We start from the raw sequence: 27,847 nt of genomic DNA, 5'->3' as shown, positions 1-27,847 counted from the left end.
TTCACGATCGTAGGAATTTAAGGGGCATAAGTGGTATACAATCATACCATAGGCTCGAAAAAATATAGCATAAATTAAAATACAAATAAAAAAATTATAATTAAAGTGCACGGATCACTACTAACCAAGTATAACCAAGCACGAATTTAAAAACAAGTGCCTGGACAAATACCAGACATGAGCCTAACTTAACAACAAGTCTAGAATAACCAGCACAAAAAAATGGATACAAGAATAAAGTTGGAATTCTAGATTAACCAACAATATTAAAAAATAGAGACAGAGCTGGAATTTTTTGCAAAAGAGTTTCAACCTCGTATCTTTGAGACCATACTTGAGGATGAGGAAAAGTTACTATCAAATAACTAGACTAACGAGAGTACACGCCAATAAGTGTTTTTAAGCGCAAAAATGCATGGTATAAGTAGTGTTCAAACTTGAATATAACGAGGTCAGAATTGTGCAATCAAATGAAGTATGTATGAATATATAGAAATTCAAACTTAAGCACGTAAGTGTATTTGTGTAGATAAACAAGTTTGATAGTGGGTCCTTAGTAACATGCTCGAAATATTTTGATCCTGAAATATGATGCATAATATTAAGGCAAAAGCTATAAGTAGATAATGTGCATAAAGATTTCGATATAAAAATTTAAGCATAAAACTACTGTTAAAAATATACGAAGATTCACAGGAGATAATAGAGTGGCTCGAACTTGAGCTATAATGTAAATTGTCTCGGGCCCAAGGACCCTAATAGAATATATACAACAAAAAATAAGGGACATAGCCCTTGTTAAGAAATAAAAAAAATAACTAATCTTGAGCAGCTGGAGTGGACTCGGCTTCTTCACCCTTCTCCTCCTCTTCGCTAGCCTCGATGGTAGTTCTTGCATCTGCCTCCTCTTCCTCCAACCAAGCCTTTCATTTTGTCACGAACTCCTCCTCTTTGTATAGCAAGAACGAGATGCAATATCTGGGTTCAGTGACCACATTCGATACATGGCTCTATCAGTGGCCCACTCCTTTTTTGCTACAAAATTTTCGAGTATGTGCTTCTTCTCATCCTCAAGGATCTCATAGGTCTCATTTTTCTCCTCTTTTAGGCCTTCGATCTCCGAAGCTCTTTTATCAAGCTTAGCTTTGGCAGCATCAAAGTCTGCAATATTCATTTCAAGCTCCGCCTTCAGACGGTTAACCTCAGCCTGGAGGAGGTGACCTTGTCCTGGGTTTCTTTCAAAGTGTCCTTGTCCTTGGCCTGAGATCCCTTGACCTCTTTCAAATCATCTTCCACTCGGATTTGGAGCTAGTGAGCATCGTTGGCCAGCTTCTCACTAGTCACGATCTTTGAGGATAAAGTGGAGCATTGGCGCATTAACCCGAGGAGAGTCTAAAAGGCAAACAATGACAGTTAGAAAACATCTATAAATAATAATAATAATAAAGAGTTAAAATGGTGGAGATACTTACAGAAACCCCGAGCTCCATGGTCTGGTCGAAGATCATGGCGGTGTTGTCTCCCTTAAGAAACCTCCGCATGTTAGTGTCGAGGTTGTTGCATGATAGGTCAATCCAAGACAGAAAGTCAAAGCACAGGTTAGCTCCTAAGGCTCCAGCCTCATTTGCCAAAGGATATTCTGGCATATGCGGCATGGCAGAAAATTGGTGGACAACAGTTGGAGTGGAAGTTCCCATTAGCCTCAAAACTTCGAGGTCAACAACCTTTGTACCTTTATCCCTAACAAGGACTTTGCTAGGGGAAAGAGGAGGAGGTGGAGTTTTTCTCTTTGGGGGAAAAGGAGTTTTGTTTCTTGGCTCGCCAGGGGCAGTCTTCGAGGTCACCGGTGATGAGTCCTCGGCGATTCTCGCGACCTTAGAAGGATGTGCATCCTTCTTCAAGGACACGTGACCTCGTTTTCCACCTCGAGCCTTGGGCAGCATCCCGAGAATGTTTTCGAGTTTTGAATCCATACCACCTGAAAAACAAAAGAGAAAGTATATTAGCAACTGGTATCATAGCGAGATCAGAAACAATTAGTAGGGAAATCTAACTGGAAGATTTCGTCGAGCTTGAGCTTGGGGACCAGGAAAGCCCTCTATCTTTTGAGGATTCTAAGGGAGTACCTTCTTGATAGGTGGGGGATAACCTAGAAAAAATCCTATAGTCATTGGTTCCATATTGAAACGTTATCCCTTCTCAAACCTCATTTAAACTATACATTGTCTGAAATCTATATAACCAGCTGTAATGCCCCAAAATTCCTAATAAAGTTTAGGACCTTGATTATGAGGCCGGGAGGGCCATAATTGATTTATTATATTATTAAATTACTATATGCATGTTTATGTGAATTATATTATGATATGATGATAAATGCATGTGTATGGGTCCATTTTTAATTATAAGGGCATTTTGGTAATTTGTTTCGTTGAGGGCGTAATTGTGTATTTTCATGCATGTGGCTGAATTATGATTAATACCACATTATATGTGGATTTTTTCGAGCCATTCGGCATGATACAATCTCAGAATGCAAGTTATCGGTCTGGTCATAACGGGGTTGGTTTTCGAGGCTCGAGGTGAGTCTCGGGGTAATTTGGTGATTAGAACATTTCCGGGAATTAAAGGGTAATGGGATGTGATTTATTAGCATTTGAGAATATTTGGAATAACGGGAATGGGAGGGCGTTAATTATGATTAGTGGGATTAGATGGGAAAGGATAATTTTACCCTTGGGGGCTGTTAAGGAAAGAAGATAAGTCTAGGGGCATTTTGGTCGTTTGATCTAAAGGATATATATAACCTTAAGAAGCTTTAGGCAGCATAAAAACAGAGCATCACCTCCCTTTCAAACTGATCATCATTACCTCTTCCTTCTCTTTGAATTTTGAAGCTCAAGTTTGAGGATTCTAGTATGGGAATCAAGGCTTGAGGGTTTAGGCTTGTGTTCAGCAATTGAAGATGGTTTAATCTTGAGCTTGAGGTAAGATTCAGCCATGAAATTTTTGGTTCTTACTCTGTTTTTAGAGTTAGTTTTGAGTTAGAACTTTTGATTATAGAATTGAGTAATTTGTATGGTTTTTTATGGTTTAAGACTTGGGTTTTGTTGGTTATATGTTGGACAAGTTGTGGTAATAGTTGGGAACTTTGACTTGTGTTGTTGGAGGTGTTTTAGTGAGGTTTCGAATTGGGTTCGAAGAGGAAAAACAGGGGGTTTTGGCTGGGTTTTAGGTGGGGTCGCGGCTCTGTTCTAGAGCGTCGCGGCCCAAGCTCGATGAAGATGCAGGATGGTGCAGGAAGGCCTTAGGGTCGCGGCATGGGGGAGGTAGGGTCGCGGCCCATGTTGGGGATTTAAGGATGGTCGCCTCTGTTTTGGGGGAGGCGGGCCGCGGCATGGTAGAGGTAGGGCCACGACCCTTAGTGGAATTTTTTCCCAGGGAAGTGTATCATGGGAACTCAAACCTTAGGCCTCGAGATCATTCCTACTACCCAGTTTAGTGGGATTTGATGTCCCGGAGGCTAGGTCTTGGTTCGGGAACCTTTATTATACATTTTATTGATGGAATCCCATATTTGGTTATGAATACGTGACCGCTAAGGGATCAAAGGATTTATCGTTCTCAGGAGGGTCATTCAATTGCTATTTCTCGCTCAAACCAAATGTAAGAAAACTGCACCCAGTATGTGATGCATGTGATGCACGAGGAACATGTGATTAGGGCATGCCATGAATGTTGAATATGAGATTGATCAGAGCTTGATTCTCTGTGTTTGTGCATGATCCTAATTATGCTAGTAATTGTTAAGTAAGCATGCTAAATGCCCTACATTTGGATATTTGACATATGATATATGCCTGGTAGCATTGCTTACTTGTGCGTGGCACTCACTAAATAGTCAGAATTGGAAATGGTGCCAATATTAACTATGAAGTTGTGACTCACTTGTCAAGTTCGGCAATAGTACTGAGCACTGGTCACCTAGTATTGACTAATAAGTCAAGAACGGTCTTAGCGTGTTTAACGCAAGCCGACAAAGATTAGATCTAATCGACATATGCATTGAATGACTCGAGCATTAATACCGGACCGACCTCAAGTTCGATGAAAACTAAAAGTGTTTGTCTAGCCTATGGCTAGTCACTTAGAGCCAGGGCCAGAGAGCCCCAGTGACTGTTTAGTCACATGGCTATGGGTGCTGAGCCCAAGTGACTACTTTGTCACATGGCTGTGGGTGTCGAGCCCCATAGTGACTTGTTCCTCAGTCACTCACCTGATTAGAGCCATGGCCAGAAAGCCCAGGTGACTGCTTCATCACATGGATATGGATACTGAGCCCCGTAGTGACTTGCTTGTCAGTCACTCATTATGGTTAAACAGAACCTCAAAGTGATATTCACTCATCTGTTCAGGGCTATAAGCTCTGTATAATTATAATTATCATCATTCTCATGGCTGTGAGTGTTGATCCCCATGGTGACTTGCTTGTCAGTCACTCATTATGGTTAACGGAACCACCAGTGTTAAATAACTCATTTGATTATGATTGACTTGATAGTCATCCAATCAGGAGGGCAAGATTCCTCTTCCTAGATTCCTCAGCATTATCTGAACTTAATTGCATGCTGGAATAGGGCTATAATTTCTAGGCATGCCAAATGTTATTTTGTGTCATGTTATTATTGTTTATGAGCATATTGAGTTTTCTTGTTGGGCTTCGACTCACGGGTGCTATGTGGTGCAAGTAAAGGCAAATGAAAGCTGGATCGTCCTTGAGTTGGAGAGATTAGGTGATGATGTGTACATATGTGGCTGCTCGACTGCCACGACCGAGGGTTGAAAGAGGAACTAGGGTTAAACCCTATTTTGCCGCTTAGATCGGTTGATTGTAAATATTTTCTTGCGATTAACCTTTAAATTATTTTTTTGGGATCCCAATGTACACAGTAAACGTTTTAGTGAAACGTTATATCTTAATCATAAACCATTAATCATACTTAGTTACACAATTATGGCCAAATAACTCGGTTAGCGAGTTTAGCACTATTCAAAATGCACACCATAACGATCCCTGGAGTTTAGGGCGTTACACCAGCTATCACCTCTATGAACCTTAAAGTCTACCCCAAACCAAGTAGAAAAGTTTTTTTGGGGATTGTGAAAGAGAACAAGGACACTGAGCTCATATTTCAAAAGATTTGGAGACCACATGGACATATCCAACACTAGTTTACCTCCTGACGAGCTTGGAGACGCTTCAGCCTGAGCCTCGCTACTCGACCCTGAAGGCTCCATTAGCTTTATGCTCGAGTCTTTCCCTTTCTTTTTCTTTGAAGGATTTAAAGGGTGAGGAAGGGGAACATCTTGCTATCGAGCATACATTCAAGTTAAGGAGTCGTCTGTGGACTCACCTTCGTTGAGGAGCTTGCAGAGGCGCAGTTTATCCTCGTGCAGGAGGTAATGGAGAGATCGCTGCCCGTATGGGAGCTTCAACATTTTCTCCCTGCGAACCTCCATGTCTTGAGTTGGTTTTGGGCGGTCATAGTTGGCTGTAAAAGAATGAAAAGGAATAACCATTCGAGCTCCAAAAAAGATTGTACGAGAAGTTGTGTTTGAAAAAGCACAAGATAACTTATGAGGGCATTGGAATGAAAAGAATTTGGACGATTCGAGGTCATTCGTCCAAAAGAATTCTGTCTTGAAGTTGGGATGATGGTGTTGGGTTTTATGCCCTTATAAAACCATCTAGGATATGTAACACAATTTTATATTATCATTATAAGAAGTCGAAATCATCCAGTTTGACAATTGTGTTGCTTGCTTGTTTTATTACATGATTATTGGAATAATACAAACATTTATAAAATCCTAAACATATAAACAGTTACAATTATAGTGACTAGGTCACAGTGGATTATAATTGTAATTATATGTTCAAAAGAGCGAGTCCTAAGATTAAGTCAGTGCATTGGATTTTCACTGATTTGGCAATCTACAATATGATATACTTACACATTCAGGGTGTGATGTCTTATCCAATGCATTGACCAAGTAGACAAGATCGAATGTATATGGGTACATTGGACTAGGATCGATATTGTTATCTATAGATAAATAAGTATCGTTGTTATCTAATCTAATCAATGTCACAACGTTGACCATAGGTTAAGTTGATCTTAATTCTGAGTGATAATATTCTGCTAATTATATTATTTAAATCTTTTGACTTGTTCGTTACTAGCTTACCCTACAGTCTAGCCCATACTTACATCTTGGAGATTTAATAGTGTAATTGAGTGGGAGTATTAATCATAGATATGAAATCTATAGCTTCTGTATGAGAGGTGAAAATATGACTTCCTTAATAGCTTAGTCCAAAAGGGCAAATGATTGAGCGCTCATATCTGTGATTAAGTTCACAAATTTATCATTTATAAGAGACCTAGTGGGAGTTAAGGATAAACTACAAATGAGGGTTAAAATAGTAATTTGTACCCGGCTCATTAGTAAGTCATCGATAGAGGATTGACTGACTGTAATGGTTATAACAATGGATAACGTATTTGTGGTTTGGAAAATACGTTCTATAAATTCAAGAGTTTAATTCCGAATCTATAGTGGAGTCATGAGGAATTAATAAATTGTGAAATAATTTATTTAATAAATAAACTCACACGAATTTATTGTAGTTTGTATTCATGGATCCATGGTCCCCATGTTGTCTCTTATCAAATCAAGTTTAATAGTCTCAAACAATTGATTTAATTATAAATTAGAAATATCAAATTGACTAGGTCAATTTAGTGATATTTACATGTAATAAGAATTTGGGAATAAAAGAGAATTTTTGGGAAAATTTATTAGTCTTGATAAATTGGTGACAATATAAATAAATAATATTAAATCAAGTTTCAAATTATAATTAGCTAATTTGAATAAAGATTTAATTATTTAATTGATTAATTAATTAATTAATTGAAAGATAAATAAATAAAAAGATTTTGAATTTAGGCTCAATTGGGATATAAATTCAAAACAAAGAGATTGGGCCCAAGTCCATTTATGGGAGCCCAAGGCTTTGATTTTTTGCTTATTATTTTAATTAAATTTAAATAAAGTCTATTAAGTTGTCTATATAAGGAATGTGATGTCTAGGGTTTTCATAGATAAGTGGGTCTCAGCTGATTCATTGGGTAAGTGAAAACCTAGACAGTCTAATCTTTTTTTGCCACTTTTCTCTTCTTCTTCTCTTCTAGATCACTACCTCGTGTATTGAGAACCATCCCACACTAGTTCTAGGTTGATCAAAGGCTTGGTGAGGAAGAATGTATTGCTGATCTAGTTCAATTTCTTGATAATACTCTACTACAAAAAGGAATGAAGGGTTAGAGATTGATTGAAAGAAGGAGTTGTTCCAATTTCGATGTATAATGTAAGTTTGTTTACTTACTTTGGCACAATCTAAGAGGTTTAGATTCTTGGCAACACCTTGCTACCACCAGGAATCAAAGGTTAAAGAATCTAATGGAAGGAGTCATTGTTTTTGATAACTCTACAAAATAGAGTTATTTTACTACTTTTTATGTGCTAATTGTTGCTTAATTCTTGAGTTTTTAATTGATTTATTAAGTTTTAAAGTAATTTTGAATTTATTGGGCTTATTTTGATTTTATTTATTTTTGTGTATCTTTATAGTAATTTTGTTGTAAAATGTGTAGTTAATTATTTGAATTATTATTGTTAAGTTAGTGGTAAAAAATATTGTATTATTGCAATTAAATGTTAAATATAAATTAAGTTATAATTAATATTTTCAAAGATTTAAATTGATTTATTTTATAGTTGAAAATATTTTATTATGATTTAGTTTATATTTATTTTGTAGGGAAAATAATGCATTTTTGCTCTTGAGGAAAGAAAGAAAAAATTGGCATTTATAAAAAGCCTCATTCGGCCCAACTCTCCTGCCCAGGCCCAAGAAGCCCAGGCCCACGGTCGGATCCACCACCTATTCAGCTCTCCCAGCCGTGCTTCCTCCTGGGCCCGTTTGCACCAACCGAAGCCTCTCTGCTTCAGCAGCCAGCAGGTTCCTCTTCAGCCAAACCATTCGGCCTCCCCCAAGCTCCTGCCAGCCGCCTCACACCTGCCACCACCAAGGTCAACCCAAGCTAATTCGGCCCAGCTGCTCTTTTCTCTTGAGCCCAACAAAAAAATATCAATGTTCCCTTGTCTCATTTTCTCCAAAATACCAACTTTTTACCCAAACTTTTCTACACATTTTACCCCAAAACATCATTATTACACCCTATAATTTACCATTATTTTCCATATTATAATTAATTAAATTAATTTAATCAATTTAATTAATTTAAATTGATTATTTTAATACCTATTTTTTGGTTATAAATAAGAGATTTGGAGTGTCAATTTTAGGGAGGTTACCATACCAAAGTTTTTACACTTTCAAACCTCTCTATTATCTTCTTCATCTTCTTCTTTTTTTTGGTTATTTTCTATGTATTTTTAGAAGAAAAATTTGGGGGTCCATCCTCCAAATTTTCCTATTTATGTTTGTAATTTTTAATTTGTATTTGCTATTCTAGTTATGTGTTTCTAATCTTTTTAAGATTATTAAGGTGATGATGAAACAATATGTAACTAGATAGTGTTTATTTTGTATATTGATTTCTCATTTTGTGCAACAAAGTTTATGGATTTTCTTCTTCAAATATCTTCCTTCATCTTAAATATCATGTATTTTGGATTGTTAGCACATATTTACACTTTGTTTTTCATTAGTGCAAAAACATAATATTCTTTGTGTAAGATGTGTCATTAAATTGTACACATCCATGCTTAGAACAAAAATATTGTGTTTTGCCTTATAAATAATGTTCATTGATTTATTTGTTATTTCATTAGATTGATTTACACTAAATGCTTTGAAATTATAATTTTGAAAAGTGAAGAAAAATCTTATCTTTTCAGAAATAATTTGTGCTTAAAATTATAAATCTATTTGGAAAATGATAGTTTGATTTATTTTAACTATCACTAAAACTTGGGAATCAATGTACTTATAAATATTATTGAACTTAAATTTTGTGGATTCTAATCCTTAATAATCTTATTTTACTATCTTGCTTTCTATTATTAATTTATGTTTATATAATGTCTTTAATATCTTTATTATTATCTTTTAGTTTATTTTCTTGTCACAAATTCTCATCAATCTTTGGGACTAGGTTATAATTTATTAATTTTGGTTTAAAATAGTTTTCTTTTCGATTTTAGACAACTCCTTTGGATTCGATCTCGTGCTTACACGAACACTATATTCCATATACGATTCGTGTGCTTGCGAGTTATAAATATTTAAAACATATCCGTTTTGGGTCCACCAGTTTTGTTGTGTATTCGTAAGTTTCTACATCTTTGTGTTTGTATTAATTTACGAATCTGATGTTCATATGTATGTCATGTTATTCTATGTTTCTATTATGTTTTTGGAAAAATAATAGAGCATGCATCTAGATTTAAACTCCAAGATCCTACAGATGGTTGGGAATATCTTCGAACAACCTCTTCTCTCAAGGCCAGCTAGAGAGATAGTAGAACTTGTCTCCCCCTTTGTCTCTTGTGGGGTTGCTCTTAAGCAGAAAAGGTACAGGATCTCGTAGGGAGATGGACCTTCCCACTTCATTTTGTGATAGAGTGACTTCAGTGTTGCCGTAACTCTATAAGAGTTGGTTTGGAGCTGGAAAGAGGCTATACCGACATAGTCGATAAACTTCCTAAAATAATCGTTTAGAGGCAAAAGTGCCCCAGCTCGCATATGCATGTGACTCCAGGCCACAAGCTTAACCTTTCTCTTCCAGTCATCTTCATCCAGGCCGTAGCAACTTCTCTCGTCAGACTTAGGAGCTCGGTAGATGAGCTCCCTGGTCAACTTAAGACCGTGACAAGATAGGATATTTGAATCTGTCTTGTAGTGCGGATAGTACTCTTTACAGTTCAGCCTCGAAGAATTCACCCTGAAAGGTAGGAATAGAAGAGAGAATAGGGGTAGATGAGGGGTTTTGGCTCGACGAGCTTTCCATAAGTATAAAGGAAATATGGCTTTGGGGATAGGCAACGGTAACTTAAAGTTCGAATATGGGGGAATAGGTCTCGGCTTGGGGTTAGGGTCGGGATCAACTGTTCTCGCAACCTCTGCCTTTTTCCTTCTTCGACTTCGATAACTTAACGTTAGAAGTGGGCTCGAATGTCTTCACGTTCGAGGCGTTCCTCATGCTCTTGAATCAACTAGTGATTCCGAGTAAATGGAGTCTCAACTCGAGGTGATGGTGGGTGGTAAGGGATCCCCCCCCCCCCCCCGATTCTCTGAAGACTGTGACATCTAATAAGAAAGAAAAAAAGAAGGTGACGGCCCATCACTTAGAAAGAATGGAGATTAAAAATTTTGAAGACTTGAGCTCGAAAGCTTGAGACAAAAGGATTAATGAAGGTGAATAAAAATTAGAAAAACTCGAGAATTCGAGACTGAAGGCTCAAAATAAGTGAGGCAATTCAAATGACCTAACTGAGCTAGTACATGTTCGATGTTTCGAAACTGTCCCGATGCGCAAAGTGGGGAGTTAATTCAAATAAAGGTTATCCATATTTTCAAGGGAAAGTGGGCAATTACCCAAATAGGGAGTGTCATTGAAGAGTGTGCACCTAAACCCTATTTCTTAACCATATTCCTTGCTCTATACGATACCTTCACATAACCCTTTCAAATCCCAGAAAAGATACCATTTATCCTACAAATTAACCTAAAAAACTTCTTTTTTTACCATTTTTATACTAGAATAATGGATCAAAACATCCTTTTTTCTATAATATTTCAAGAACTAAATCAAGAACCAGTCAAGCTTTTTCTATAAAATCTACAACAAGAAGATTAGAAAACTTACGCGTTGGGAGTTGATGAAAGAATTGAAGAGTCGACTAGTAGTATCTGTGTAGAGAGATCCTCGGAAACTCGTCTTCGAAAGGGGAGTGAGTGGGGAATTGAGGAATTCTTGAGATTTCTTTTCTTTTCTTCTCAGAGAACATGGAAGTTTTTAAGAGAAATGAAATGAAAGAGGTGATTGAGGAAGAAGATAGGGTTTATATAGGATTAAAATGGGGTGAAGTTCGAATAAATATGAACTGTCAAAAGGGAATTAAATGAGATATAATGTACTGCATTTAATCTCAAAGATTGGTGGCAAAAAGGTGGGAAAAGACATGTGCAGAAAGAGAGTACTTGAGTACTCTCAATATGCAATCCCATAATGACATGTGTCCATACTCGAGTGTGGTAGGTGGGCACGTTTCTCGAAAGTGAAGTTCAAAAGTTTTCTTCTCATAAGATTCGAACCAAAACTTTTGAGGGGGCAAAATGTTACACCCAAATTTCGAGAATAAATAAACAACCTCGAAATGTAGGCTTGTAAAAATGTAAGCTCGGAAATCAACATTATAATTGTACACATGTGTCATGAAGTACCAAAGCCACATTATCAACACTTGAGCATGAGTTGCAGGCTCAGAGGAAGCAGTCACCTCCAGGAGATGAGCTTTAGAGACTCATCTGGCAAGGAGGTGGTGACAACTGGAATGATGAGCTCGAAGCTACGAGTTATCTCGAAAGCGCATTGAAGCAGTGATCAAGCTCGAAGACGCGTTAAATATGTACACAGAGAAGATTTTTGGAAATCCCTATTTCTTTGGGATTGGTTAAAACCGTGTGTTGAATTCCTATTTTCATGGGATCTTTATTTAAATAATGCATTTAAATTGTATTATTATTCGATATTCATTTGAATTTAAATTTGAATAGATATTGTAACTTCCCTAAACTTGTGAGAAGATATTCTTGTAACCAGGTCTATAAATAGCCTGGATATGGTCATTTGTACTCACACACAACTTTGTACTAAGAAATGCTATGTGAAATTACTCCTTCCTGAAGTTTTAACACAGACAAGTTAATAAAAATGACTCGTGGACGTAGGCAGATTTTAACTGCTGAATCGCGTAAAAATATCTTTCTTTTCTTTTCTTCTTGTTTAATTATTTAATTGCTCTACATAATTAAGTTGACGAAAAATAGCATCAACATCTTTCTCCTTATTTTTCCCTTCCCATAGGATCCTGTACTTCTCCTCGATTGTGTTTATTCTCTCCTGAATCGGATCTACTGGGGTGGGAGCCTACACTACTAGGAGTTGGTTATTGTTCAAAAGGAACTCCAGCTCCATATTGTAGTATTGGATTATAACTATTCCCATAAACACGCTGTAATGGCTCCCTCCAGGCAATGTATTAGACAGGGAAATGGAGAGAGAGATGAACAGAGGATCCAGGTCCTTGACAGAAAAAGACAAATATCTAAATAGTAAAGAAGACCTAAGGATCAGTAGTATACAATAAATAATATAGAGTTGTAAAATCTTAAGCCAATATCATTAATGTAATACTTATAATTAGTTATTGTACTAGCTTTAGTATATATCTCTTGGATGAGCTCATATAATTAGAATGAGGAACACTTTTACCTCTTCCTTCTCTCATTTTCTACTATTTACTCTGCTGCACATTAGTTACAAGCAGCTCTCATCGAGACTTTATATATATACTAACAGATTGATATTGATTTAATTCTTAAATCATTAATATTTATTAAGGTCGTGAAATTTTAGATATATTCATGGGCTTTCAAAGCATGATCATACATTTATATATATACTAGAATACCGGTATTTATATAAATTATGTATGAAAATGACCACCCTATAACATCAAACAAGCTGAAAATGGATATTTTAACATGGAATAATCCATTCAAGACAATCTGAATAAAACCGTAAAATTCATCATTATATTTATATATATATATATATATTGTAAATTTATTTCTATATTAATAAGATAAACATTAAAAAACAGACGAAAACAAGGATGCAATCTACCATGGAGGAAGAGGTGCATAATGGCTCAACTTTGGTGAGGAAGAGGGGGATCTCATCAGCTTCTGCAAAATTACGACTCATGTCAACTGTTGCTTCACCTCCTCCTAACCCAGCTACAGCAAGAAAAGAAAAGAAAAATACAGCTGCATCAGCAAGCTGATACATCAAAACTGTTCACAAAAACCTCAATTAACAGTCAACGGGTTCTTTGCTATCATATTCCTCCCTTGCAGCAAGGACATCAACAGAATATCGCTTTGATAGAACTTCAACTTGTTCAGAGAATGGCTTGTTCACATGGTCACCGATATGTTTCACCATTTGACTCCATCGCTTTCGACATATATCCCCTGTCCTATGCTCAAGCAAATTATCCCAGTCCACATCTTCTATGCAGGCAGCATCCAAGTCGCTAAGAGTATCAAGCAGGCGGTAGTCATCGGTGTCATCCCATAACCCTTCAACTACCATTGGTGATGTTAATTGTTTGTACCATTTTGAGCAGCATCCGACATTGTGTCTGGTGGACAACTTCTGGCTAATTGCTTCCCAACAAATATTATCCCGCAACATACCATGCTTAACTTTCTTTTCTTCAGATGCCCTCAAACGTAGGTCCATGTTGACTAAATCAAATAGTTTTGCATACTCATCTTGGCTCCAACGCCCTTTGTTCACTCCGGTGAATTTAATTCTACGAAATGTATCTTTGACATGTAATCTATGTTTCTTTAAATGTTTAGACAGCTTCTTCCAATCTGCTCCATGTTCTTTGTGAAAATTTAAAACATACTCGTACTCTTCGGGAGTCCATTTGTGAATCTCACTCCTTTCAAAAATCATGTGGGCTCGATAATACACACTGTAACGTGGTCTCCAAGGTAGAGCTAAGGCTATTGTCTTCCAGCAATTTTTAACTTCAGGATGTGATTTGCAATTGAGAACCATGTCTAAACCTTCATCACCTAAGTCACGCTCTGCTATGTATCCCAAAACTGCCGCTTTGACCATCTCATCTTCTTCTGGTGTAAACCGCTTACCTTGTACTAGGCCTCCTGCTTGCTTACTCTGTATACTTGGACTATCAGATGGTGAATAAACCTCCACATGATCAGAAAAAGTAACTCTCTTAGATTTTACTTGTGGTGTAGGATTTTCAGATGTCTCAGCAGTCTCACTATCTTTATTTGTTCTTGGCTTTCGCTTGTGACCTCTTTCATCTGAAACTTGTTTTTCTGCCTCCACTTTCTTCTTCTTCTTGTCTTTCCTGAAATCATCTTCTTTACAATCTCCTTGACCACATTTGGTTGACTTGCCCCTCTTCCCATCCTCACTAGCATGAAAAACATCATGCATTTTATCTTCAGTACCCAGATTGTCAGCAATAGCTTCCTCCATGGAATCAGACACATTGTCCCTCTTCCTTTTCTTTTTTGAGAGGTTTTGTACATCTGTCTTAATGTTTTTTACCACATTGTCACCGTCATCCATTTCCCTTTTTCTTTTCTTTTTCTTTTCAGCATGTTCTGCCTTCATATCCACTACAGAGGTGTCTTGGCAACTCTTGTTGTATCCTTTCCCTTTAACTAACTCATCCACTTCACAATTCTCAACATTTTCACCCAAAGAGGATATTCCATCAGCTCTGTCTCTCTTCTTCTTTTTCTTTTCAGATCGTTCCATCTCGCCATTCACTTCAGCTATGTCTTGACGATTCTTGTTGCATTCTTGCACCTTGACTAACTCATCCTCAACATTCTCGCCCAATGAGGATATTCCATCAACTCCTTCCTTTTTCTTCTTCTTCTTTTTCTTTTCAACCTGCTGTACCTTGCTACTCACTGCAGAAGTGTCTTGGAAATTTTTGTTGAGTCCACGCCCATCAATTTTGTCATCCTCACAATTCTCACCCAAAGATGATATGCCATCAATTCCCTCTTTCTTTTTCTTCTCCTCCTTGTGTTTTTTCTTCTCTTTTATTTCCTTTCGTTCATTTGCTTTTATATTTGTATTGTCTCCGCCTTCTAAGCAAGTTGTTTTTAAAGTTTCCACAACTTTATCAGCTTTCTTATTATTATCCTCCTTACCTTTCTGAAATTCCTTCTCATCCTTTTCCTGCCCAAATGTTTTCTGCTCGTGCTTCTCACTTTTATGCCCTTTCTTCTCTCCCATTTTCTTACCCTAGCCAATAAAGACAACCTACTAAACTCTGTACTGAATCAATCTCAATTAAATAAACCTGCAAAGCTGAAAACAATAATAGATAAACAAGGGGTGCTAAACAGTTTATATACCCACAAATGGAATATAAGAATATATAGAACAAAAGTCAATAATCACCAGGTAATCAAGAAAAGCATAGAAAGAGATAGTGAGAGGGGAGGAGGGGGAGGAGGAGAAGATTTCAAAATCAACAAACTCCAAAACCATATTCCAGAGAAAATCTTTATATTATCGAAGTACACTTTGATTATAAAAAAAATGTTCGATGAATCAAACTGACGTTTAAGTGCTCACGTTGTCACTGTCAGAAGATATAGAATGAATCTGTGATGCAAAACTGTGATAAGAATTATCGAACTGTTGTGACTCTTTAACCCGTCTCCAAATTAAAACATACAAAAGCTTTTGTCTTTCTCTTCAATTATTTCCTTTATTATTATTTTTTTGTGCTTCTACTTTGAATCATCATTTTTCCCCATCTATTGGATTTGGACCGAAGTTCTATAGGACAGGAAAGATAGACTACAGAACTCGAAATGTGAACCTAAGTTGGCAGAATCTCAAGCTGAATTTTGGCTTGTTTAACCAGCTGCCACGCAGAAGTTAATTGATCTGAATATACAAGTTCCCTATACAGTTTTAACACTCAAAATCTACTGAATTTATTTTCTATGGCCCTTTTCTTTATTATTAATTTTTTTTTTGTTACTACTTTGTTATGCCATGAGATTATGAGCTTCAAATAATGATGCACATTAAGAGAGTTTACAAATCATGATCATACCAGGGCAGTCTGTACGTACGTTAATCTTGTACCAAAAAATACAACTTGGCATTGTAAAGAAAAATATCATCAAATAGATATGAATCTTCCTCCACAAATTGTAGGAAGAAAATAAAAGGCAAACGAAATAAATACAAAAAATAGATTACTCGAAGTAAGATTGGTTGTCGGAGAAGGGAAGAAAAATACTAATGTTTTTCTTTTTCCTTTATTTCTCAGTACAAATCGAATCAAAAACAAAAGATTAAACCTCTACTTCACAACCTCATACCCACATTACACCTAAGAAACTTTTGCCACACATAAAGAGCAACAAAGAAAAAATTGAAATGCACACATACCAACGAAGCTACAAATTGCGGCGGAGAGGTCGCGGCTCACGGCGGAGAAGCTGTGAGGCAAGGAGAAGAGGAAAGAGACGAGAGAGATCTGAGTCGAAGGGGCATAGCATAGGGTTTAAAATCTCAGTAATCAGTATAAACTCATCCCCAAAAACTACGTCGTTTTGGAACGGCATTTCGTATGGTTTAACGGAAATTATTAAATAACATTAACTTTCACAGAACAGTTAATTAGTCATCCAATGGAACAGTTAATTAGTAATCCAATCGATGTCTACAGATTAAACTGTTGCTCCTTCTCACCGAATAAATAAATACAACAATTGCACCAATTCAGAACGACACATCTATTCTATTTACGCTCACAAACACAATATAAATACAGAAAAATCAGATTACTTCCCAAAATAAGAAATCTTTCTCCTGAAATTTAATTTCTTAAAATCTGAGATTAATTTCAATTATTGCAGAAAATATTTAAAAAAGAAAAACACTTCATATTTTTATCTGAGTATAAGAATTCTGTCTCAAACGTTTTTAACCCTGTGATAGAAATTTGATTGAGAGAGAGAGAGAGAGAGAGAGAGAGTACCCTAAAGGATGTAATTGATCTCTGGAAGATTGAGAAACTATAGCACCAGGTTCATTTACATAATAATCTCTAGCTATTGATGAGATACCCAATTGAAGAAAATCGTAGGCCTGTCTGCCTTCCAACCCCACTAGATCTCCAGTACATGCCTCCATGAGAAGACGACTCCAACAAAGCTCTGCGACAAAACAATACCAATCTGACCATATCTTTTCCCTTTCTCTTCAAAAGATCACTGGATGAAATAGGCTTCCATAAACAATACAACCCAGAAAAACTCACTTTTTAAATTGCTAAAACACTTACTTTCCTCAACATGTAAACTGTCAAGTGTGTCGGAGTGTTTTGGGGTAGATGAACCGTGTGAGAAATATAGAAAGAAAAAAAAAACCCTAATCAAATGTGGGCTTGGGCTTATTATGTCCCAAAATCCATTACACCCAACTCAAATCAGTTGATCAAAAACCCTATATCATCAATTTTTTTTATAGAAATTCTTGAGATTTATTTCTTTCTATCTTGCTCTGGTACTGGTAGTATTAATATTAATGATTTTTAGGGTTGTATTTCTAAAAAAAAACAATATTAAAATTAAAATTTTCATTCTATTATGCCAAATTTAAGTTATTTTATTAATTGTATTAATTTAGATTTATTACTTATATTATGTTACAAAAATATTTAAAAGAATGATACAAAATTTTGAAAATCAGTTGACAATAAATTCCAAGTTGATTCAAATTTTGTTATACAAAAATCAATAATAAAATTTATTAAATATATAATGTTATAAAATAAATAGGATGAATTAAAAATATGATGTTGTAATATTAAAAATTACTATCCAGGAAAAGAAAGACTACATGAAAGTGTTGCAAGATAATTATCAACAAAGTATTGAATAACACATTTATGCACATCTATAAGGTATGCGAGCTTATCTCGAGTAGGGAATGTCCCTAAAAGCGATCTCCACAGGATCATGCTGGATCTGGTAAAGAGTCTGAAACCTTATGACCTTTCATAAAGGGTGGTGCTCTTTAAATTTGGCTTGTTTAGCCTCCCAATAAACACCCTTAACTGAGAAAGCTCCTCACTTAGCCATCTCATAACTATCGCAACTATCGCAAGGCATCTCATAGATTATGATGTTGCAAATTCTCCTACCCAAATCTTCCCAAACAATGATATTACTAAATTCATATTCCACGTATTTGTATTACTAAGGATTAGAGCAGCCACACTTCTAAAGTAGGGTGCACGAGGCCTTATACCCTCCATGATCTCCCTGAACTCTTCAAAACCCATCCAAGGGATCCAAGGTTGGTACTAGACATCCACATCCTCCACATTACCTATAATTGCACAACTTCCATTCTCAATAATAGATCTAGCTCCAAGAATTCCTTTACCATTAAATCACTTGGTTTACTGTGCACCCTCCATAACAACTATCGCAAACAATACTTTGCCAACAGAGCTCTAGTCCACGACTTATCTTCTCCATCTGTTAGGCTCCAAGCAAGTTTGGACAACAATGCTTGATTGACATCTTCCATTCATCTAAAACCTAGCCCACCCAGTTTGGCATAAGCTGTCCCAACTCCTTATAGTCAGATACCGGTTTTTCTCAGTGCCACCTGTCCACCAGAACTTCCTTAACATAGAATCCATCTAATGACACAAGGACAATGGGATTTTTCATATTGATATCGTATAGACTGAATATTTAGTGCAATTGAGCTTATGGTTGTCATCCTTCCTACATTCGATAGGAGCTTCATTCTCCGTCCTTCAATTTTGCCTAGGAACTTCCTATTGAGGAACTCAAAATCTGCCTTCCTTTTCCTATGAAAAACAAACAGATTACCTAGGTGGTTCTCATTGGGGCCAATCTGATTAACCTTGAGCTTCCCTTCAATCTCCTTCTTTTTGTCTAGCAAGATAATCTTAGAGAAAAGGATGCTCGAATTAGCCCTATTGAATTTTTGTTTCAACCACTGCTCAAAAGTGCTTATGCACCTATTCAACATCTCAACCTCCTTAGAATTAGCTCTTAAGAACACTATGGTATCATCTGTGAACATGAGGTGAGATATTCCAGGGGCATTTCTAGAAATTCAGACTCCATCTATATTTCTCTTTGCTTGTTATCTAGACAGTAGTCTTGAAAGGACCTCGTTACACAACAGGAACAAGAAGGGTGACATTAGTTCTCCTTGTCTCAACCGTCTTCTAGGATAGAACTTCTTCAATGGTGTTCTTGTTGGATTAGCTTATACAAGATCTTTATTTATTTTCACGTATATCTAATATTAAACAAATTAATACGAGATAGCCTAAAACATGTTTCTAAAATTGAATTCAAAGAGAAACAAAGAATAAAATACTTATAGTATACGCAGTAGAATTAAAAAGTCATTCCTTCAGTTTCTCTAACTCTTGTATCCTTTCTATTGCAGAATATTATTAAGAAACTGAACCGATCTTTTATTTTCTTCACAATCTTCCAATGTATCATTAGAACCACCTAGACTAGTGTGGGCAATTCTCAACACATGAGATAGATATAGAGAGAAGAAGATAAAATAACAAAGAGGCTTAGAAAATGACTTGTGTTTAGAGAGAATCTAAAACTATCAGAAAATCTGACTTGTGACTTATGTTTTGACTTCTCTCTAAGCACTCATTTTATAGACTCAATTAGGTCATTTAATTTAATTAAAAAATCAATAAAATAATAGTCATTTTGAAGTCCTAGGTCAAAATTATCATGGGTTATAGGCCCGTGAAATTTCCCATTTGATTATAAGCTTATTGGACTTAAAATCAAGGCTTGTATTATTTCTATTGATTTAATTAATTAAATAATTATTTAAATCTTTTATCAAATTAATTATTTATAATTTGAACCTTGATTTAAATTTATTAATTTAGATACCAATTTATCTTAATTAATAAATCTACCATAATTTTTCTTTTCTTCTCAAAATTACACAACACTGTGAAACTATCCAAAATTGACCTGGTCAACTTTGATAATTCTAATTGATGATTAAATCAATTAATTGAGACTATCTAGATGATTTTATCCAATGTACAATGGGGACCATGGGCCTATGAAATCAAGCTCCAATAAGTTATCATAAATCTAACAAATAAATTTACTAACTTATTAATTCCTCGTGACTCCACTATAGACTCGGAATTGCACTCTTGAATTCATAGAACGCTCTATAACAAATATAGATACACTATTAATTATCCATTGTTACAACCATAATTGTCACTCAATCCTCTATAGACGGTCTACAATGAGATAGGACTAAAATACAGTTTTACCCCTCATTGTATTTTATCCTTAAAATGCTTAATTCATTGTAAATGATATTTCAGTAAACTAATTTAATTACTGAAATGAGATCTCTATCATTTAACACATTGAACCAAACTAAAAGGAAACCATCGTTTCATTTCTTCATCAGAAGCTATAGATGCTCATATCTATGATTAACACTCCCACTCAACTATACTACCGAGTTCCCAAGATGTAAGTATGGACTAGTCCGCAGGGTAAGCTAGTAAAGAACAAGTCAAAGAACTCAAATAATACAATCAGTTAGAATACTAACCACTCAGAATTGAGATTGAATTGACCTATGGTCAACTATATGATATGAATAGAATAGATAATAATGATATGTTTACTTATCCTATCAAATGTCAATATCGATCCAGTCCGATGTAACAAAAACATGTGATCTTATCTACTTTGCTAATGTTCTGGAAATAACATAACACTATAATGTGTAAGTAGATCATATCGTAGATTGGAAAGTCAATGTGAATCATGTTCACTAACTAATCTTAGGACTAACTTATTTGAACATATAATCATATTTATATTCCACTGTGATTACGTCACTATAAATATGATTAGCTATATGCTCGGTATTTAATAGAAATTTATATTAAACAAATAATCATGAAAATAAAACATGTGAGCAAAGTGATTGACCAATTCAAAAAATGATTTCTATTCTTTTATTGATAATAAATGAGATTACAAAGAAATTGGGTTTTAATTAGGGCATAAAACCCCAACAAACTCCCACTTGCACTAATTGAAACTATTGCCTTAATTCTACTAATCTCATTTCTTTTATATGCTTATCAAATGTAGCTTCTGGTAGTGTCTTTTAAATGGATCCGCATGATTGTCTTCAGATGTAATCTTCATAACCTTCGCATCTCCTCTGGCCACATATTCTCGAATAATGTGATACTTCCTTTCTATATGCTTACTCCTCTTGTGACTTTGAGGTTCTTTCGAGTTGGCTATCGCTCATGTATTGTCACGAAACAATACAAGCTGTTTATCAATTTCTAGAATAACACCAAGATCTAAATAGAACTTCTTTAGCCAGATTGTTTCCTTAGCTTCTTCAAACGCAGCTATGTATTCAACCTCCATGGTGGAATCTTAGATTGCAGACTGCTTTACATTTCTCCAAATCATAGCTCCACCCCCAAGAGTAAACACCATTCCAAAAGTAGACTTCCTATCATCGACATCAGTCTAAAAATCTGAATTGTTGTAGCCTACAGGGTTCAGAACACCACCCTTGTAGACTAACATATAATCCTTAGTCCACCTTACATACTTCAGGATATGCTTAACTGCTATCCAATGTTCCAGTCCTGGGTTTGACTGATACCTACTCACTACTCCCACTGCATAGCAGATGTCTGGTCTAGTACACAACATGGCATACATCAGTCTTCCAACTGCACATGCGTAAGGAACTTTTCTCATTGCATCTTCCTCTTCAGGAGTCTAGGGAGACTGCTTCTTTGAAAGATAAATTCCATGGCGGGACGGTAGACGCCCTTTCTTGGAATTTGTTATAGAGAAACGTTCAAGCACTTTATCAATGTAAGCTGCTTGAGATAGAGCTAAAAGTTTGTTCTTTCTATCCCTGATGATCTGGATACCTAGAACATAACTTGCTTCACCCAAATCATTCATCTAGAATTGAGTGCTCAGCCAATTCTTCACATCTGATAATTTCTAAACATTGTTTCCAATGAGTAAGATATCATCTACATAAAGAACCAGGAATACCACTATTTGATTTGCCTTCAGTTGGTAAACATAGGGCTCATCAATATTTTGTTCAAAGCCATAGGTTTTGATTATTTCATCAAACCTAAGATTCCAGGAACGAGAAGTTTGCTTAAGCCCATAGATGGACCTATTCAACTTGCAAACTTTTCCTTCTTGTCCAGATACTTTAAATCTTTCTGGTTGATCCATATAAATGACTTCGTCAAGCTTTCCATCAAGAAAAGTTGTCTTGACGTCCATTTGTCAGATCTCATAGTCGAGAGTGGCTGCTATGGATATGAGGATGCGGATGGATTTGAGCATGGCTACTGGACTAAAAGTTTCCTCATAGTCCACGCCTTTTCTTTGGGTATAACCCTTTGCCACTAATTGAGCTTTATAAGTCTCGATATTTCCATCAACACCTCGTTTCTTCTTGTAGATCCACTTGCACCCAATGGCCCTAAAGTCACTAGGTGCTTCCACAAGATCTCAGACGGAATTTGAGTACATGGACTCCATATCCTATTTCATGGCTTCGAGCCATAGTTCATTTTCAGAGCTAGCCATTGACCGTTTGAAAGACAACGGATCATCATCACTAATGTCACCAACAACCATATTGGTTTCACCATCCAAACCATAGCGAACTGGGTTCCTAGAAACCCTCCCAGTACGACGAGGCTCCGTGACTGTTTGCTTAGGAACAGTGGTACTTTCTTCATTTAAATCGACTTACGTCGGTTGGACGTGAAGAGTGGGAATTTCATCATCAACTCGTGTTGATGACGATGGAACATTGGTTGGAGTCAATTCTTTAACCATCTCCTCTAAAACTACTTTGCTGCGAGGTTTAAAGTTCTAGACATAGTCATTTTCCATAAAAGTAGCATTTGTAGAAGTAAACACTTTCTTTTCTGAATGACTATAGAAAAGTCCACCACGAGTACCTTTATGATAGCCAACAAACATGCAAACTTCAGTTCGCGGTTCTAGCTTTCCCTCCTTTTTCCTTAGGACGTGAGTGGGACACCCCCAGATTCTATAATGGTGTAAACTAGGTTCACGACCATTCCAGCGTTCTAAAGTTGTTTTGGGGATCGATTTTGACGGCATGACATTGAGAATGTCATTTGCGGTTTCAATTGCATGTCCCCATAATGAAGTTGGTAGAGTTGAGTAACTAAGCATGCATCTAACCATTTCTAATAAAGTTCTATTTCGGCGTTCCGCTACACCATTTTGTTGCAGAGTACCTGGGGCAGTAAGTTGTGATAAAATCCCAAGTTCAGTTAAATGATCTTGGAACTGCATATCCAAATATTCTCCACCCCTATCAGATCGCAAGATCTTTAACGTTTTACCTAATTGGTTCTGAGCCATTGCTAGGAATTCCTGAAACTTTGAAAATGTTTCTGATTTCCTATGCATTAGGTAAAGACATGAGTATCTAGAGTAATCGTCAATGAAAGTGACGAAATACTCAAAACCACCCCTGGCTTGTACATTCAAAGGTCCACAAACATCTGAATGCACAAGACCAAGTGGTTCTTTGGCCCTATCACCCTTTGCAGAGAATGGACGCTTGGTCAGTTTGTCTTCTAGACAAGATTCATAAACAGGTAAGCCCTAGGTCGAAATTATCATGGGTTATAGGCCCGTGAAATTTCCCATTTGATTATAAGCCCATTGGACTTAAAATCAAGGCTTGTATTATTTTCTATTGATTTAATTAATTAAATAATTATTTAAATCTTTTATCAAATTAATTATTTATAATTTGAACCTTGATTTAAATTTATTAATTTAGATACCAATTTATCTTAATTAATAAATCTACCATAATTTTTCTTTTCTTCTCAAAATTACACAACACTGTGAAACTATCCAAAATTGACCTGGTCAACTTTGATAATTCTAATTGATGATTAAATCAATTAATTGAGACTATCTAGATGATTTTATCCAAGGTACAATGGGGACCATGGGCCTATGAAATCAAGCTCCAATAAGTTATCATAAATCTAACAAATAAATTTACTAACTTATTAATTCCTCGTGACTCCACTATAGACTCGGAATTGCACTCTTGAATTCATAGAACGCTCTATAACAAATATAGATACACTATTAATTATCCATTGTTACAACCATAATTGTCACTCAATCCTCTATAGACGGTCTACAATGAGATAGGACTAAAATACAGTTTTACCCCTCATTGTATTTTATCCTTAAAATGCTTAATTCCTTGTAAATGATATTTTAGTAAACTAATTTAATTACTGAAATGAGATCTCTATCATTTAACACATTGAACCAAACTAAAAGGAAACCATCGTTTCATTTCTTCATCAGAAGCTATAGATGGTCATATCTATGATTAACACTCCCACTCAATTATACTACCGAGTTCCCAAGATGTAAGTATGGACTAGTCCGCAGGGTAAGCTGGTAAAGAACAAGTCAAAGAACTCAAATAATACAATCAGTTAGAATACTAACCACTCAGAATTGAGATTGAATTGACCTATGGTCAACTATATGATATGACTAGAATAGATAATAACGGTATGTTTACTTATCTTATCAACTGTCAATATCGATCCAGTCCGATGTAACAAATACATCCGATCTTATCTACTTTGCTAATGTTCTGGAAAGAACATAACATTGTAATGTGTAAGTAGATCATATCGTAGATTGGCAAGTCAGTGTAAATCCTGTGCACTGACTAATCTTAGGACTAACTTATTTTGAACATATAATCATATTTATATTCCATTATGATTACGTCACTATAAATAAGATTAGCTATATGCTTGGGATTTAATAGAAGTTTATATTAAACAAATAATCATGAAAATAAAACATGTGAGCAAAGTGATTAACCAAGTCAAAAAATGATTTCTACTCTTTTATTGATAATAAAATGAGATTACAGAGAATTTGGATTTTAATTAGGGCATAAAACCCCAACAGTTTTATCCAACAATATTGAGTATGAAGTTGTAGTAACACACTCCATAGTTAAGTTGATGAAATGGTCTCCAAACCCATTCGCTTGCAAGACTCCTTCAAGAAAAGGTCATTCTATTATATCATAAGCTTTATGCATGTCCATTTTGAGTGCCATGAGGCCCCCTCTACCACACTTCTTCTTGATTGTATGAACCCATTCCTGTGTCAAAATGGTAGACTCGTGTAACGACCCAAATTCGCTAATAAGGCTTAAGGGCCTTGATTAGTGTGCTTGGAGGGCATAATGGGAATTATGTGTGATTTTAATGATTAAGATGCATGATTATGAGTTAAAGCATGTTATATGACTATTTGAATATTTTAGATGCATGACTATGTGTATTAGTATGCATGTAGGCCCTGATTAGGTTAGAAGGGCATAATCGTAATTTTGGCCATTATGGGCATAACTGCTTTGTTATATGTGATAATTTTTGAGACCACATTATTATGTGGATATATCTGTGATCTGTGACTCGAGACGATCCTAGTGAGCAAAGTAGCGAAAAAGTCATGGCGGGGATTTATACCTGGCTCGGGGTGAGCTTAGGGGTATAAATGGGAATTTAGCGAATATACTGGAGTCTATTTTGACATTGAGGAATAATATTGATAACTAATTAGGTATCGGGAATTAAGCGGGAGTTATTAGAGACACTCGAGGAATTAGCGGGAATTGGGTAAAGTGACTAAAATGCCCTTAAGTGGATTAAAGGGTTTAGACTTAATAGGGAGGGCATACTAGTCATTTGGCTTACAGAAGTTAAGTAATACCAAGGCTTTGTGTTAGTGAGATTTGTAGAATATTGGAGAAGTCTGAAAAGAAAGAAAAGGAAAGGAAAAGAAATGAGAGAAAACAGAAAGAATTCTCTAGGTCGGCTTGTGCTTCCTTCACCTGTTTCTTGAGGATTTCTGGAGTAAAGCTCAGAGGAGAGCTGGGATTAACCAGGCATCAAGGATCCTAACCTAAGACTGAGGAATTGACAGAGGTTTAGCAAGGGTTCATCAGCACCTGAGGTAAGACTTAGAATTCTTCAATTTCAGTTTCTGGTTTTTGAGTTGTGGTGTTTAAGATGAATTGGATGGAACCTTAGGGAATTCAGACTTAAGACTGAGGAGGAGCAAGCCAAGGGAGTCTAGAGACAGCTTGTGGTCGAAATTCTATCAAAGGTATAAGGTCTAAACTCTAAACTTTGATGTTCAGCTGGTTTTTACTGGGTTTTAGAGCTTAGAGGTGATTATGGTGAATTCTGAGTTTGTGGGTGCATGTGCTTGGGTTTTAGGTGTTTGGGGTGCTTGGGATGAGTGTAGTGTGGTCATGAGGTTTTTTTTGAGTTTGGGTAAGAGTTGGAAGAGGTTTGGTTGAGGTTGGTTCGAAGAAATCGCAGAAGGGAAAAATCAGTGCAGGGCTGTCTGTGACTAGTGCTACAGCGCTAGCCTTTGGGCGCTGTAGCGCTAGACCATTGTGCTGAAGGGAGTTTGGCTTCTGTTTGTAGCGCTGTAGCGCCCTCCCAAGAGCGCTGTAGCGCTACCCTGCCGCCTGAAGGGGATTTTAGGGTTATTTGCAAGGGTTTTTGACCTAAGGTTTGGGGTTTGGTTCCACCACCTTGTTTGGTGGAACTAGGACTTCCCAGGGGCTCAGGTTTGGCCCCGGGGCTAGGTTTTGAACTTGGGGATTTATAATGACTTTGGCCATGATTGTGACTAGGTGAGCGCTAGGGCTCGAGGGGGATCGTGCTCAAGGAGTCGAGGGATCAAAGCTATTGAATTGAAAGGTAAGAAAATTGCACCCGGTTATATGATTGTGATGGGACTAAGTGCTCCCGAGAATTGTATCGTGTCAATGTTGGTATTACTCCATGGGACATGTAAAAGCGACCTAAGAGTGCTGTACATGATATGAACGCACAGGGCGCGGATTGGCCACTGGTAGCCAAGGACAACGGGATAACAGAGGGAGCGGCCTGTGAGCGCTAGCCCTAGTTATCATTTGTAAACTGTACATGTAACTAAATTGATATGCCTAGTATGTGGAGTACTTGATTATTCTGATTGATTAAATGGTTGAAGTTATGTAATGCAATGTGAGATATCGACTTGTCTGCTAATTGCTTGTGCTCTGTTGTTGTTGTGTTTTCTTGCTTGGCCTTGGCTCACTTGTGCTACGTGGTGCAGGTAAAGGCAAAGGCAAGTTGGACCAGGCTTGAGGTGGAGAGCTCCGAGGTGAAATGTACATAGCCAGCTGTTCGATCACCATGGTCAAGGAGTGAGTCAGGACAAGGATTACCTAACTGTTTATTTTGCCTTAGAATGGCTGGTTATTGTACCTGAGTTTTATAACTTTTGTAAACGATCTTTAAACTTGTATTTTTGGGATCCCGTGTAAACAAGTAACGTTCCTTAATGAAAATGTGACTTTTGAGACCAACACACTTTTAACCCTAGTTCCTTTATAGCTTTTGTGACACGATTTTAATAGTATGACCTGGTTAGCAAGTCTGGCACTTTACAAACACACAGTGTAATGGTCTTGGCTATCCTGGGCGTTACAACTCGACTATCCATATTCCAAGCATAAAGGCCAATTGTAGCAGAGAAATAAGCATATCCATCACACTTCTCAATCTGGTAGAGATGACTCTAATGATAATCTTGTAAATGAAGTTACATAGGCTTATTAGTCTGAACTTTTCGACCTCTTCTGCATTGTCCACCTTAGGAATTGGGCATATATATGTGTAATTCAACCCCTTGTTGAGATTTCTATTCATAAAA

At 36.4% G+C, this 27,847-nt stretch overlaps 1 protein-coding gene across 6 annotated transcripts; it reads right to left on the bottom strand.

Annotated features, from left to right (window-relative positions):
* Positions 1-12,887: 12,887 nt before the first annotated feature.
* Positions 12,888-17,448, bottom strand: LOC133831243 (uncharacterized). Of its 6 annotated transcripts, none has more exons than XM_062261476.1 (3): positions 16,945-17,448; positions 16,353-16,440; positions 12,888-15,251 (listed from the first exon to the last, which is right to left on the bottom strand). In XM_062261476.1, exon 3 carries the CDS (start codon positions 15,174-15,176, stop codon positions 13,194-13,196), a length of 1,983 nt encoding a protein of 660 aa, XP_062117460.1. In that variant the 5' UTR covers positions 15,177-15,251; positions 16,353-16,440; positions 16,945-17,448; the 3' UTR covers positions 12,888-13,193. The 6 variants fall into 6 exon arrangements, with proteins under 6 accessions (XP_062117460.1, XP_062117462.1, XP_062117461.1 ...); XM_062261478.1 differs by having other exon boundaries at positions 12,888-15,243; XM_062261477.1 differs by having other exon boundaries at positions 16,353-16,402.
* Positions 17,449-27,847: the final 10,399 nt, after the last annotated feature.

The sequence above is a fragment of the Humulus lupulus genome, chromosome 4, assembly GCF_963169125.1.
Source record: "Humulus lupulus chromosome 4, drHumLupu1.1, whole genome shotgun sequence".
NCBI classification, from domain to species: Eukaryota; Viridiplantae; Streptophyta; class Magnoliopsida; order Rosales; family Cannabaceae; genus Humulus; species Humulus lupulus.
This window is presented reverse-complemented; position numbering and strand designations above follow the sequence as displayed.

Bases quoted from the DNA above. Each gene is read 5' to 3' on its own strand.
- LOC133831243 (XM_062261476.1), bottom strand. From the start codon at position 15,176: ATGGGAGAGAAGAAAGGGCATAAAAGTGAGAAGCACGAGCAGAAAACA.